The sequence below is a fragment of the Amblyomma mixtum genome, chromosome 1 (genome assembly GCF_055824585.1).
Source record: "Amblyomma mixtum isolate Tamu chromosome 1, ASM5582458v1, whole genome shotgun sequence".
NCBI classification, from domain to species: domain Eukaryota; kingdom Metazoa; phylum Arthropoda; class Arachnida; order Ixodida; family Ixodidae; genus Amblyomma; species Amblyomma mixtum.
This window is the reverse complement of record NC_143012.1, coordinates 94,844,712-94,856,852: the sequence shown is the minus strand read 5'-3', so window position 1 is coordinate 94,856,852 and position 12,141 is coordinate 94,844,712. Positions and strand designations below refer to the sequence as shown.

At 45.2% G+C, this 12,141-nt stretch overlaps 1 protein-coding gene across 1 annotated transcript in view; it reads left to right on the top strand.

Annotated features, from left to right (window-relative positions):
- Positions 1-11,365, top strand: part of LOC149367248 (protein zyg-11 homolog B-like) — a 70,657-nt gene extending 59,292 nt beyond the window's left edge. The window contains exon 17 of the mRNA XM_089554731.1: positions 1,692-11,365. Coding sequence (XP_089410857.1) covers positions 1,692-1,912 — 221 coding nt within the window. The 3' untranslated portion in view covers positions 1,913-11,365. The remainder of the gene's footprint in view (positions 1-1,691) is intronic.
- Positions 11,366-12,141: the final 776 nt, after the last annotated feature.

Sequence of the window (12,141 nt, the reverse complement as noted above, 5' to 3'; positions counted from 1 at the left end):
TTAATAGCTACACGGCTGGGAGTTAGCTCTCGAACATGGCAAGCGTGCGGCAGGCAGGAAATTCGACGCAGCTGAGGAGTGCGTCCGATGGTGGTGCAACCAGAAGGATGCATTGAGAAACGCAAGCTGCAAAATGCCCGCTTTCCGAGGCAAGCCGTGCGAGTTTCCTGAACTGGAAGAAGAGCTGCTCTCTTATGTGATGGAGGTGCGGAACAACGGCTACGCGTTGACTGCGGACATGCTGCGCGGCTTCTTTTTCGGATGAGCATGCACCAGAGCACAGCACCAGCTCAGAGTCGGAATACTCGGCGAGTGACGATTGGAAACAGAATAAATGCCGCTCATTCCCTGATTGGTGTGTATTTACTTAAAAATTTTTTTTTCGCTAATCGCGTGTATGGGCCGCACCCCGAAAATTGGCCCTCGAATCTGGAAAAAAAAGTGCGGCCCTTCAACGCGTTTATACAGTAATTGAAAAAAGGCAGTGCAGGGAACACACGGACAGAGACGAGGCGGCATGGACAGCACTGAACTTACAACTTATTGTGGGCCATTCTACGAATATATATGAACTGAACAAGCCACAGTCATCAATGACACATGTGCAGATAAGTCCGCTCTTTGTCGAATAGGGAGATAGAAGCGCTTCTGTCACAGGTTGTCCCGAGATTACAAATCTGTTTTGATTCCGCGTTTTCCCTGGTGACACTGGTGATTACGGTACTTTCAAGATTAGGGGAACAATTATTGCAAGTGAGCGAGTGGCTAGCGAGAAACCTTTCGAAATTTTTTCCTTCGTGTGCACTTTGCATGTTCTCTTAACCTATCGTTTATGGATCTCCCAGTCTGCCCAACATAAGTTTTTCCACAGTTCAACGGGATTTGATAGACTACACCTTCTGCGCATTCAACAAAAGGTTGTCTGTGCTTCTTGCCACATTCATGTTGCTGGATTGCCTCCGGATCTGTCATTCTGTAAAGCTTAGACAGCTTGTTAGGTGCAGAAAACGTTACACTTTGTGAAAGGCAGTTGAAAGGCAGAAAGGGTTTGTTGGCGCGTGGCTCAAAGCACCAGCAGACACCATCACCTTTAAAAGGGAACTGAATTGTCTAAAAATCTGATCTGGCCATCGACTGGGAGTTTGTGGGTAAGGTTAAGGGTGTTCATCACCATTTCAGTAATTCTGGCACGCACAATAAAGTGGAATACGTCGAATTCGAATATTCGTATTTTTCGAACACACAAGGCCATGATAATAAGGAGGTAATTACTCTTTGACATCCACCCAAGCACAGCCATACGGCTACAAAGGAAAGCTATACAGCTTTCTCAGAAACTTCGTAGTTAGAGAAAAATTCGTCCTGGTCCGGGGTTTGAACCCGGGACCACCGCTTCACCGGAGCAGTCACTCTACCAGTTGAGCAAACCGGGACGGCTAAATGGTACATTTTTGTTGCCGGGGATTTTTAACGTATCAACCGGAAATGTATCAACAAGGTTTTAGCGCACTTGCACCCAATGACTCTGTGCTGGAGGGGAACTTAGCTTCTAAAGATCATCATCATCATGGCCTTGCCTAGGGGTGCAGCTGTCTGGCGGCCATTGCATCTTCCAGTTGAGTGCCAACTGGTTGTAAGACAGGGTGGTGACCATTAAGCTAACTGGTGCCATACACCGTGTCTTTGTGCAGCCAAGCGTTACTGCACCATGTTGCTGGAGGAGCGCGGCATCGACGTGCTCCAGGAGATGCTAGACAACACGGACACCCACCCGGCTGTCATCCGCATCTGCCGCAACATCGTGGCCGTCGTCGAGAGCCAGGAGCGGCTCGCCACCAGCGCTGGCGTGGCTGCGGTGGCCACCGCCACGTCGGCCACTGGCGCCACAACGTTACCGGACATCTGTCAATGACGACAGCACCGGGAGTGTTGTCCCCGGACCTAGGCCAATTTGTTGTTTGCCCCCCACCCGTGACTGTAGCGATGTACAGCCGGCGACCGTGTGATCTACTCTCCGTGGCCAAGACTTTCAGACTTGATCCTGCTAGCCTGGCATCCGCCAACTCCTACGTCTACCGTGACATGCCTCGCACGGTTTTGCTGGCTGCCAGTCTTTGGGCTGCTGGTTGTCGGATTTTGGGTTGTGCATGGACCCTTGCTTGCCGCTTTGTGGATTCGCACTTCCCCGCAACCGTCACTGCTGCACGAGGGATGATGCGAGGACTGTCAGCGGCCTCTGATAATTGCGTCACCTTTTTAGGTCTTGCAGTCTCAGCGTTGCATCGTGCTGGCGTCACTCTCGGCAGTAGTTCTTTTGCAGGGATTGCTGCTGTCGTGAGGGTTCTCTCAGTCAGATCTGTGAATGTAGCCACAGTCGACTCTGCAGTTATCTGTGCTGCAACCGTTCGCCAGCAGCACCTCTTTGGCTTTGCAGGGTCATGTGATCGCTCTACCCACGTGCTAACTGCCAGTCTCTCTCACTTCTAAGCGTCGGTGTAAGAGCCGTTGTGACGGCATGTTGGAAAAAAGAACCTGCGCGACTCAGTCACTTTGTTTCTGTTCTTGTGGTGTTGCTTTCCTGAAATGAGTGAGACCGTAGTGGTAACCTTAGTGTTTCTTATTTTTTTTTGCCCAAAGTCCCCACACCTCCACATTCCCCATCAATCTGTCATCTATTCATCACTCGGTCCGTCACCTGCCCGGAGTGAGAAAACCGAACAGTGTCCCCTGGGCAAGTCGTAGCATGGCGGAGACACGATGGAATGCGTTTGTCTCACAGACGCTTACGTGCAAAGTTGAACTTGAGTGTGTCGCTAGGAATGGTAGGGGTTTGCTGTTGTCGTGTTTCGAGTAGCTTAGGTAAATACGTGTGAGATTAAGTGTTTAGCGTGGCAGCTGTCACAGATCTCGAGGTAGGAAAGTTGTCAAGCACAAAGGGTCAAGCGAACAAAGCCACTACATGAGCACTTCCGTTTCCAGAGCTTGCAGCAAGGTTTGCCTGGTGTGGGCGCCGTGTAGTGTTGAAGAATGTCGGGCGTGTGCATATCACGGGGAGTTCTTGTAGTGTGCGAGTCTCTGTCGACAAGAGAGGACAGGTAGAAAGAGTGACAGGATTTGCCTAGTAGCTTAGTGAGATGTGCCGGTGAAATCCAGGCCATCTGCTGTGCTGGTAGGGGATTTCAGCGAAGGGGCTTTGGAAATGTAATGTAAGAGAAGATTTGCACACAGGCGGATACTGTGCACGGCTGGACAGAAATGTTTTGAAAGAGTAGTATGTACAGTTGCACTGGTATCCCTCACGTTTATGTAAAGGGTGGATTTACAGAGAGGCTTAGAGAGTGCTTTCGTGCAGCCTAGGTGATCAGAAATAATGTGGACTGGCACGACATTGAGCGAACTAATGGAAGAAACTGTAATGCTTCTGAAGCCTTGAGAGCAGTGTTTCTTTTTTTTTTCTTTGGCTGTGTGTTAAGCAGAATTATGCGTGATTTCAGGTTGATAATTAATATACAGTCATAATGTTTGCAGTGATCAGTTTGCTTTTCAAAGAGACACTAAAGGGAAATGCTAATGGAAACAACTAGACTGGTGTATTACCCTTCAGGAACACTACTGGTGTCTTCTCTGCGTGAAAAAGCTGACTGTGTTGCTGAGAAAATGGAAAATGGACTCCTGTTTTGCACTGCTATGAAACACGGGCAGTGTTTGGCCATTTTTGTGAAATGTACCCCTTCCTTATAGTTCTTGCGTGAATCCGCGAGGAAAGGTGCTTGGATTGCACTTCACGCGGCTACCTGGATGATATGCAAAGTTATAACACTCTGCGTTCTCATATCTTGCCGACACTCACCACTCTGCTTTCCTATTTTGATGGTAATTCCCGTCGAAATAGTGTTGTGCATCAAAGCGTTTGAATTTTCTTGATTAGGCAAGGTTACAGAAATTTTCTAAAATTTTCTAGATGCTTGTGTTGCAATTTTCTGGCCTATCCGAGCTCTGCTGTCAGCAAAGCTTAATGTCGCGACCTTGGGACACTAATCTCTTGATCTAGCTGGGCTTTGTATTCCCCTTCAGTGTTCCTTCAACAAAAGTGCATTATCGAAGTGCAATATTTCGATGCGTTTTGATTGTTGCGAGTACTTTTCCTTGGTAGGCTTGTTTTTTGTTCGACATGCATACTGTGTGATTTAAGCAAGTGGTGGTGATGAAAGCTTGCTGAATTTTCCTTCATGTTCCTCGTAAACTTTGCGGGTGATGTACCTCGAAGAGTCACAGTGGGCACCGAGAGTTGGAAAACGCTGTAAGAGTAGCCAAGTGTTAAATGGAAATGGTGAGCTTAGGGAATGGGCTGAAACGGTGGCTCGCACATAACGTGAATCAGTAAGGTGAATAAGTTGTCCTGCAGCAAACTCAAACTTGGCAGTACAGACAATAGGGGATATTCAAAATTCCGCAAGTGCGCTTTCCCGCATAACAATGTTGCCCCCAACAAGATGGCGGACCATGCGTTTCCAGCTGAAACAAAGCAAGAAAGACTGGTTTTTTGTTTGATTCTCCCAAAATACGTTTCTTACATTCTATCCACACCTTTAGCGCCTCTCCTGAAGCCCATGTAGTTCCTTTATAGCGAAGTCGGCCATCTTGTTAGGGGCAACATTGTTATGTGGGAAAGCGCACTTGCGGAATTTTGAATATCCCCTGAAGGCCGGTACTACAAAGGGCCAGAGTAAAACCATCCATTTGCAATATTGGGCCAATTGCCTGTGCTACTTGGAAAACTTGGCTGATGGTGATGGTGGTACTTAACAAGTTAGATATTCAGTTACAGGAGTGAACTTAAAATTGCATGACAGCCTGTTTGTTCTCTTTTTAAGGGGGGATGTGGGGATCAGATCGCAAAAAATCGCTGAAAAAGTCAATTTTTGAAAAGTACACTTTTTGGCATCTCCAACACTGTTTCTATGTTGTACTGAAATTTTCACCCAAAGATAAACTTTTAGCGCTCCAGATAAGTAATTTGTCGGCATGTACACATAGACAGTGTGTGCTAGCTTAGAACTTTCTGCCTTGTTTTCTCGAAAGTTTGTTTTGAGCTTAATACCTTGCTCGTCGAAAGCGTAGCACAGCAATGGGTGCATGGATTTTTACCCCGTTTGTTTTGTTGTGATCACTGAAGTGTGGTGTGCGTTGAGACAGTCTCAGATTTACCATTTAGGCTCACATGTTTTCATTACTTGGTAATTAGAGCATGATACATTCTAAGCATAAAAGAAGGCGCATATTTTGTCCTTTAAAAGAAAGAGGACAGAAATTAAAAAAAAAATTAAGAGTGTCCTGATTTACACCACACTTCTTAGTAACTATTAAAAGCATTCACAGACCTGTAGCCTGTTTTTTTGTCATGCTAGGCTTTCCACAAGCAAGCAACATGGGGACAACATATAAACAATGATAAAAGGGAACCTACTGGAGGTGTCATTGTGAAACTTTACATCTGATTGTTTGCTGCTGTTTTAAGCCAGTCTGCCAAATTTCATCACTCTTAAGTCGAAAAATAGGAAGTTGCCTTCGATCCCCTCATCCCCCCTTAAATGTGCATAGACTCGCAATGAGTGGGAACACATTCACTGCTGAGTAGTCCTTAATGCTGACAAAGTGGAAGGTTGGACAAGTTGGGCAAGCGCCGTGTCCGTGCGCTCGTCTTGTGCTTGTGTTTCGCGCTGCATCGATGATGTCCTTAATACCATTCCTGTGGCTTTCTTGTGGCCTTGACCGAGAGCGGAAAGCTGTGATGCTCTTTGAACGGTGTCCTGCTAGCACACTGTTTGCTTTCTCATGTTTCATACCTGTTCGTGCATGACCGTTTCTGCAAGAAAAGCACATGTTATCCATCGTCGAAGGGACAGAAAACGGTTGCATGTGAATTGTGCGTTGGAGAAGACTTGTTAGCTGTGTTTGGTCTCCACTTTCAGTGTGCTGCCTCTTTTTATAGAGAGGTCCTATGTTTTGAGCATTGATAATTGTTTACTACTGAAAGGGCCTAGATGAGACTCTCTGGATGTTTACTTTTTCAATTGTACATTGGTAGAAAAAGGTTGTAAATTACATTACAAGCGCTGTTTTTTTTAGTTGTATGCCTAAAGCTTCTGAATGTTAGCTGTTTTTTTTGGTCATTGTGAGTTAAAAGCTCATTTAAACAAAATTTTACTTTTGGCTGAATTATGAGACAACTTTTTTTTTTTTGAAAAGTAGCGTTGTATTAAGCACTTAAATAAACCTGGTAGTAGCGGACAATGCATTCACCTGGTGGCATATCATGCAATTTGGTGACCTGCTGAATATAACGAAACTAAGAAAAAAAAGCTTGCTTGAAGCCAGGACTATTAGGCATGACGGACTATGGACTGCACTGTGTGAACGATCATGTGGCATGGCAGTAGTCAGTTTGGTGCCGTGGCATAGCTTTATAGTTATTTGATATTTTCAAGTGCGCAAACACTTTGCTGAAAGCTGTGTTAATCACACGCGCTGTGCCTGAAACAACCTTCGTGTTTCCAGAGTATGGTAAACAGTAAAAGATCTGCAACATTTCGCAATCATTTTATTGCTTTTGGATAGGGTCTTTGGCTTGGTCAGTCAGAATAAATAAAAGGGTCACATTGTCTGCGAGGGTTCTACGCCAGAAAAAAGAATTTTTCACTATGGCTGTACCAGCATCGTCATCTCGCGTAGGTGTCAGAAATGCAAAAAATGAGACACTGTGTTTGAGCGTTCATTTGCACTGTAGTACATTGCTAGTGGTTGCTAGTGTTGGGTTGCTAATTGTCCATATTTGCAACATGGGCTTCACTGCAGCTCCCACAAGCTTTGCCAAAATGCTGTAGCTACAGGGTTGATTGGTTCTGAGTGTTATTTGCCCTTTATTCTAAAGCTCTTAAGAAATACATAAAAGTTGAAAATAAATGTGAGTGGAAGCCCGTACTGAACCAGAGGTTGCTGCAGGAAAAGCAATTGAAAATAAAAGGGGCCAGTACCCAAGAGAAAATTTAAGGTTTATGGATTAAGGGGGTTTAACGTCGCAGAGCAACTCGGGCTATGAGAGACGTGTAGTGAAGGGCTCCGGAAGTTTCGCCCACCTGGGGATCTTTAACGTGCACTGACATCGCACAGTACATGGGCCTCTAGAATTTCGCCTCCATCGAAGTTCAAGTAAAAGTAAAAAAAAAAGAAACAATTAGAGAAGAAAAAAAAAGGCACAGATGACTGCCCGGCAAAGGTGATTTGTAAGGCAGAAAGGCCCCGAAAGGGTTAGTGATGAAGGATTAAGGATTAGTGAAACATGGTTGGATGTAGCGTGTCCAGGAGCTTCAGACGTGCTCGCAGTGGCCAGGAGGAGAGAAGATGTGGGGATCTGTAGGAAGAAAAGGCGAGGAAAGCTGCGGTGGCTCAGTGGTTACGGCGCTCGGCCGCTGACCCGAAAGACGCAGGTTCGATCCCAGCCGCAGCGGCCGAATTTCGATGAAGGTGAAATTCTAGAGGCCAGTGCGATGTCAGTGCACGTTAAAGAACCCCAGGTGGTCGATATTTCTGGAGCCCTTCACTACGGCGTCCCTCGTAGCATGAGTCGCTTTGGGACGTTTAACCCCCCTAAACCTAAACCAAAAATGAGAAAAAAAAAGGGAGATAAATTGATTTATGCCAGCATGATAGGGATACCCTGTAGTACGTGTCTACTCCCTGCAATTGTCTCATAGTTGTACGCAGCACACCACGGAGAACTTTGCTCCCATTGCATCATTTACACTCATAGTTGAATTCGGTGCATTGCAGTCAGCTTTGACCACTTGAGCGAGATCTTTCGCATTGAGGTATGGGTAAATGTGCGACCTTTAATGTTGTGGCAACAAGCAGGACGTTCGGGCAGGGCTGTTGCCTTGGCAACCGTGCAGCCGCTTAGGATTGAACGCTCAAGCTTGATCGCATCATGGCACGGTGCGTCATGCACGGAGAGCTAAATGGCTAGGTTTTTCTGAATGCTACTAATTGGTTCTGTGGGTCAATAGAAACTGGGAAAGCGGTGGATGACATATTAGGAGACGTTCTCTAAAATTGCGTGAGCAAACTTCTCGGTGTCTGGCATCCCGTTGTGATGTTTAGGGGGCACCAATCAGTTCCTAGGTTGCCGGTAACTTGCAGCTTACATTTGCAGGGAGGCATGCCTATGTTGTGTGCTGCATGGTAGTGTAGAAAGAGGTGACAAAGAGGTTTTCAGGTAATATGTTCTTGTTTTTTGCGAAGAACCACGCATGGTGCAGTAATTATGGTAGGTAGGAGATTTGACCTCAGATTTTTTGAACTCCTTGGAGAATGATTTATTATGAATTCATTGCTTGAAAGGCACCAATCCTTCCTTTTTAAAAAGCATAAAACGACCTTCTGGGGTAGGGCAGTGATTCCTTGTCCGCCACTTAAAAACATTCTCATCTAGGCTCTTCAGGGAGTGAACGCAATATCGATCTGCTTTTATATCTACTGTCCAATTAGACATGCATAAAACCTTGCTTTCGCAGTGTTGTCTTATTGCTATCGAGTTGCAGCCTGATGTCTTGTTGTTTGCTGATCGAGTACTGTTTTTGTGCTTGTAATGTGCAGTATCATTATTGCACACCGTGGCTGACTGAATTGGTGGGCATGATTCACTCGTCTACACACCGTGTGCTTTGGTGGTAGCAAAGTTGGTTTCGCGATAGCCAGGAACTGCTGAACCAGGAACGGAAATTTTCGCACTCTACTCTTGGTAAATGCTTTGTCGTGAGTGCTGTGGTATTTGTCTGTGCAGCTGGCTATTTGTGCACTTGGCCTGCATATTTGATATTTGCTTCAAGGCGATGTCATGTGCGTCTCGGTAAAGAGGGCAGCCTGATGGCAGAGGCAACGAGGCACGTTGCCTAATAGGGAAAATGATGAAGTAATGCAGTCTTAAATGTTTCTGGCCTAATTGGCTCGCCATCAAAGCGCCTGTTTCTGCTTTGTCTACTGTCTGGATGCCCTAGCTTGCTAACAGAGCCAGCTGGTGAACGTGCTCAGTGCACTGGAATCACAGATTGCACTTTGGGTATCATCCAAACGTGGCTACTAGAGATGAGGAAGGATTGTGGATTGAAAATGCTGCATAGTACTCTCGTTGATGTCACTCGTGGCATGCTTTTCAGATGAGTTGATGTGTTCTGCAGCCGTTAAGAGTACCATGACTGTTGGAATCGTTGATGGCGCCTTGTTTTGCCAGTTTGGGGCCCACCAGTTAAGCTGAAGCTCAGTTGGTGGAAAGCATTGTGTGGCATTTATTTCCTTGATTTCCAGGGAAATCAGCCCACGCTGCACTTACTCCTTCGTTGAAGATCTTTGAGAATTGTTGTGCATCTGGTTCTTAATGTGTGGTTTAACGTTGCATTGCTGTTCTGGGGATGGTGCTGGGCGCTTGTGGTTCCCACGTACTGCTACGTTGAGAAGTTGACTTTTGCCAGCCTTGCATGACTGTTGCCAGCCACTGTTGCAGGTGGAGTGGGTTTATATGAAATGCTGTTGTTAACGGAGTTGTAAGGAAATATTAGCAAGGCTGTGGAACTGAACTTGCAGCAGTGGAGGAAATGAAATAGAAAAACAGCAGTGATGACTAGCATAAGCAACCAAATTGCTGCCATCTAACTTATCATGCGGCATTGTTGGCATGACCAGCTTGGCTTACCGATAGTCAGCGGTCTCTTGGTCAGTGGTCTTGGCCTGTGCAAACTGAAAGGTTACGCATAGTTGTATTGTCACTGACTCCTTTTGTTGTCTGTGCACTCTTTGGCTTGTTGGGAGTCGTCCTTTGCAAGCTGCTATTTCCCTCTGGTTTCTAGTTGGGTCCCACTGCCCATTTGTGTCTTGAATGTTGAGATGTTTCAGAGCCAGTACTCTATAGGGGCTTGCCAGTAGAAGAGGCAAATTGCTTTTGGCTTAATGCTGGCCCGAATCATGTGGTTGATGCAAACACCTGGGGCAAGAGAACCGGAATGCCTGATGTGACCGTTGGTTGTTCAAGGTGTGCAACAGCCACAGGAGCCGGTTTTCAGCTGGCCGTGGTGAACTGTTGGTAACGTCCGTCATCAAAACTGTTTTGTTCAGTGGCACTCTGCATTTACTGAGGTGCAGGAAGGTTAGGACGTGGGACCGGACCGAAACTGTTCCCTGGGTCCAGTTGCATGATTAAGCCTTTGCATGCCAGCAAAACTGGACACCCCTAAAAGATCTGGCTGTGACACTGCAAGGTATGCTGTGCTTGTTGCTGATAATTGCCATGTAATTGTGGACAGAGTATTTTTGCTCGAACAGTGTTGCCAGAATTGTTTTTTTTTTCGTTAGCAAGGAAGCCCAATATGGACAAAGCTTTTTTTTTTTTTTTTTCAAATTCACAATAGGCCGTGTACAGAGGGCAAAACGCATGTCTAGAACACGCTCTTAGCGTGTTTCGGGCGTAACGAGATAATTAGCGATAAGATTTGGTTAAAAATAGTCTGTATGTAAACATGTGCTGTTAAACTCATAGAATTTCATCGTCATTTTCTGCTTTCTTGGTCGCAGCGACTTTGGGAGCTCCGGAACACACAGTTTGGTTGTTCTAGGCATGCGTTTTGCCCTCTGTACATTGTTCCCATTGGTACACTGTCCCCAACAAGGTCAAAGTAACAAACAGGTTAAATCATCCTTGAAAAGACAGTTATCTTTGATAAGGTAAGATGATAGGTAATAAGATGATAGTTATCTTTGATAAGATAAGATTCTCTGCAACAGGGCTGCTTGATTTTAATGAAACTACCTTGGTCTGCATGATCAGATGCTGTCCACAAAGGGGCATGCTTGCTTCCTTCTGTCCTATGTTTGCTTTGCATGTTACTACTCCCTGTTAGTAGACTTGCAACAACAGAGACTTGTTAATGTGAGCCACTACTGTCTTGACATGTTCGTGTGTATGAGTGCTAACATTTGTGTTCACTGACCGATTTCTTTAGACTGGAAGGTGGTAGAGTGCTTGTGCCACAGTGTTGCAGGCAAGAAGACGCGGGTGTTTTTTTCTCCATTTTCCTGTGTATTTTCTCGTACCGTATCTCTCTTGTTTTACTGAATGCCTGCGATTGGTCAAGTCGTACTGTTGTGAAAAACTATTGTGATAGCCCTAATTGATTGTTGGCGACTATATGTTTCCTTTTTTCTTGTTGTTCTTTTTTCATTGAGAAAAAGGAGGTGATGCAGAGTCTGTTGCTGTTGTTTGAAGAGACTTCTATATATATAAATATATATATACATAAATATATATGTATACATATAAGCGTGTGTCTGTGATGCTTTGTTCCGTTGCCCATTTTTATCACTGCACCTGGGCCTATGCTATAGGGGCCACCCTTTGATCGCATGATCTTAAGAGCTAGCCCTTCAGTTCAGTTCAGTTTATTTTCCTTAAAGGCACCCTTGTATCGGGGGTATTACATAAGCGATGGGATTTTATGAAATGAGCAAACAAAAAAAGCGATAATTATTTAGCACTGAAGGTGGTCGGTTACATGTTCTTGAAAAGTAGAGGATGAAGCGATGTTGATGGCGATGTCACGGGGTAGGCCGTTCCAGTCCGTTGCTGCTCGAAAGAAAAATGAAGCAGAAAAGGTGGCAGTATGCGATGGCGGCCGGGCAACTTGTAGGGGATGACTGGTGCGGTGAGATATGCGTGCTGCAGCTGTGATATGCGGTGACCGATTGAGGGAAGAATGAAATAATTTGTGATAAAAGGTGAGACCTGCAATGCGATGAGGGAACGAAAGGGGCCGTAGTCCTGATAATGCAGTGAAGAAATGCTGACGTCATATGAGTATGAAGAGTGGATGAATCAAGTGGCATGATTTTGGACAGCTTCTAATGCATTAATTAATTAAAAATGCAATAACTAAATTAAAAAATTAAAATCTCTGGTAAGCGGTTATTAAGAGTGCAGTTAGGGGGGATGTGGCAAAACGAATTTCACTATTTTTACATGCAATGCAGCCAAATATGGCATAAATTAACTTTTTATTTGAATTTCAGAGGTGATTTTTATTTTAGGTAACTATATTT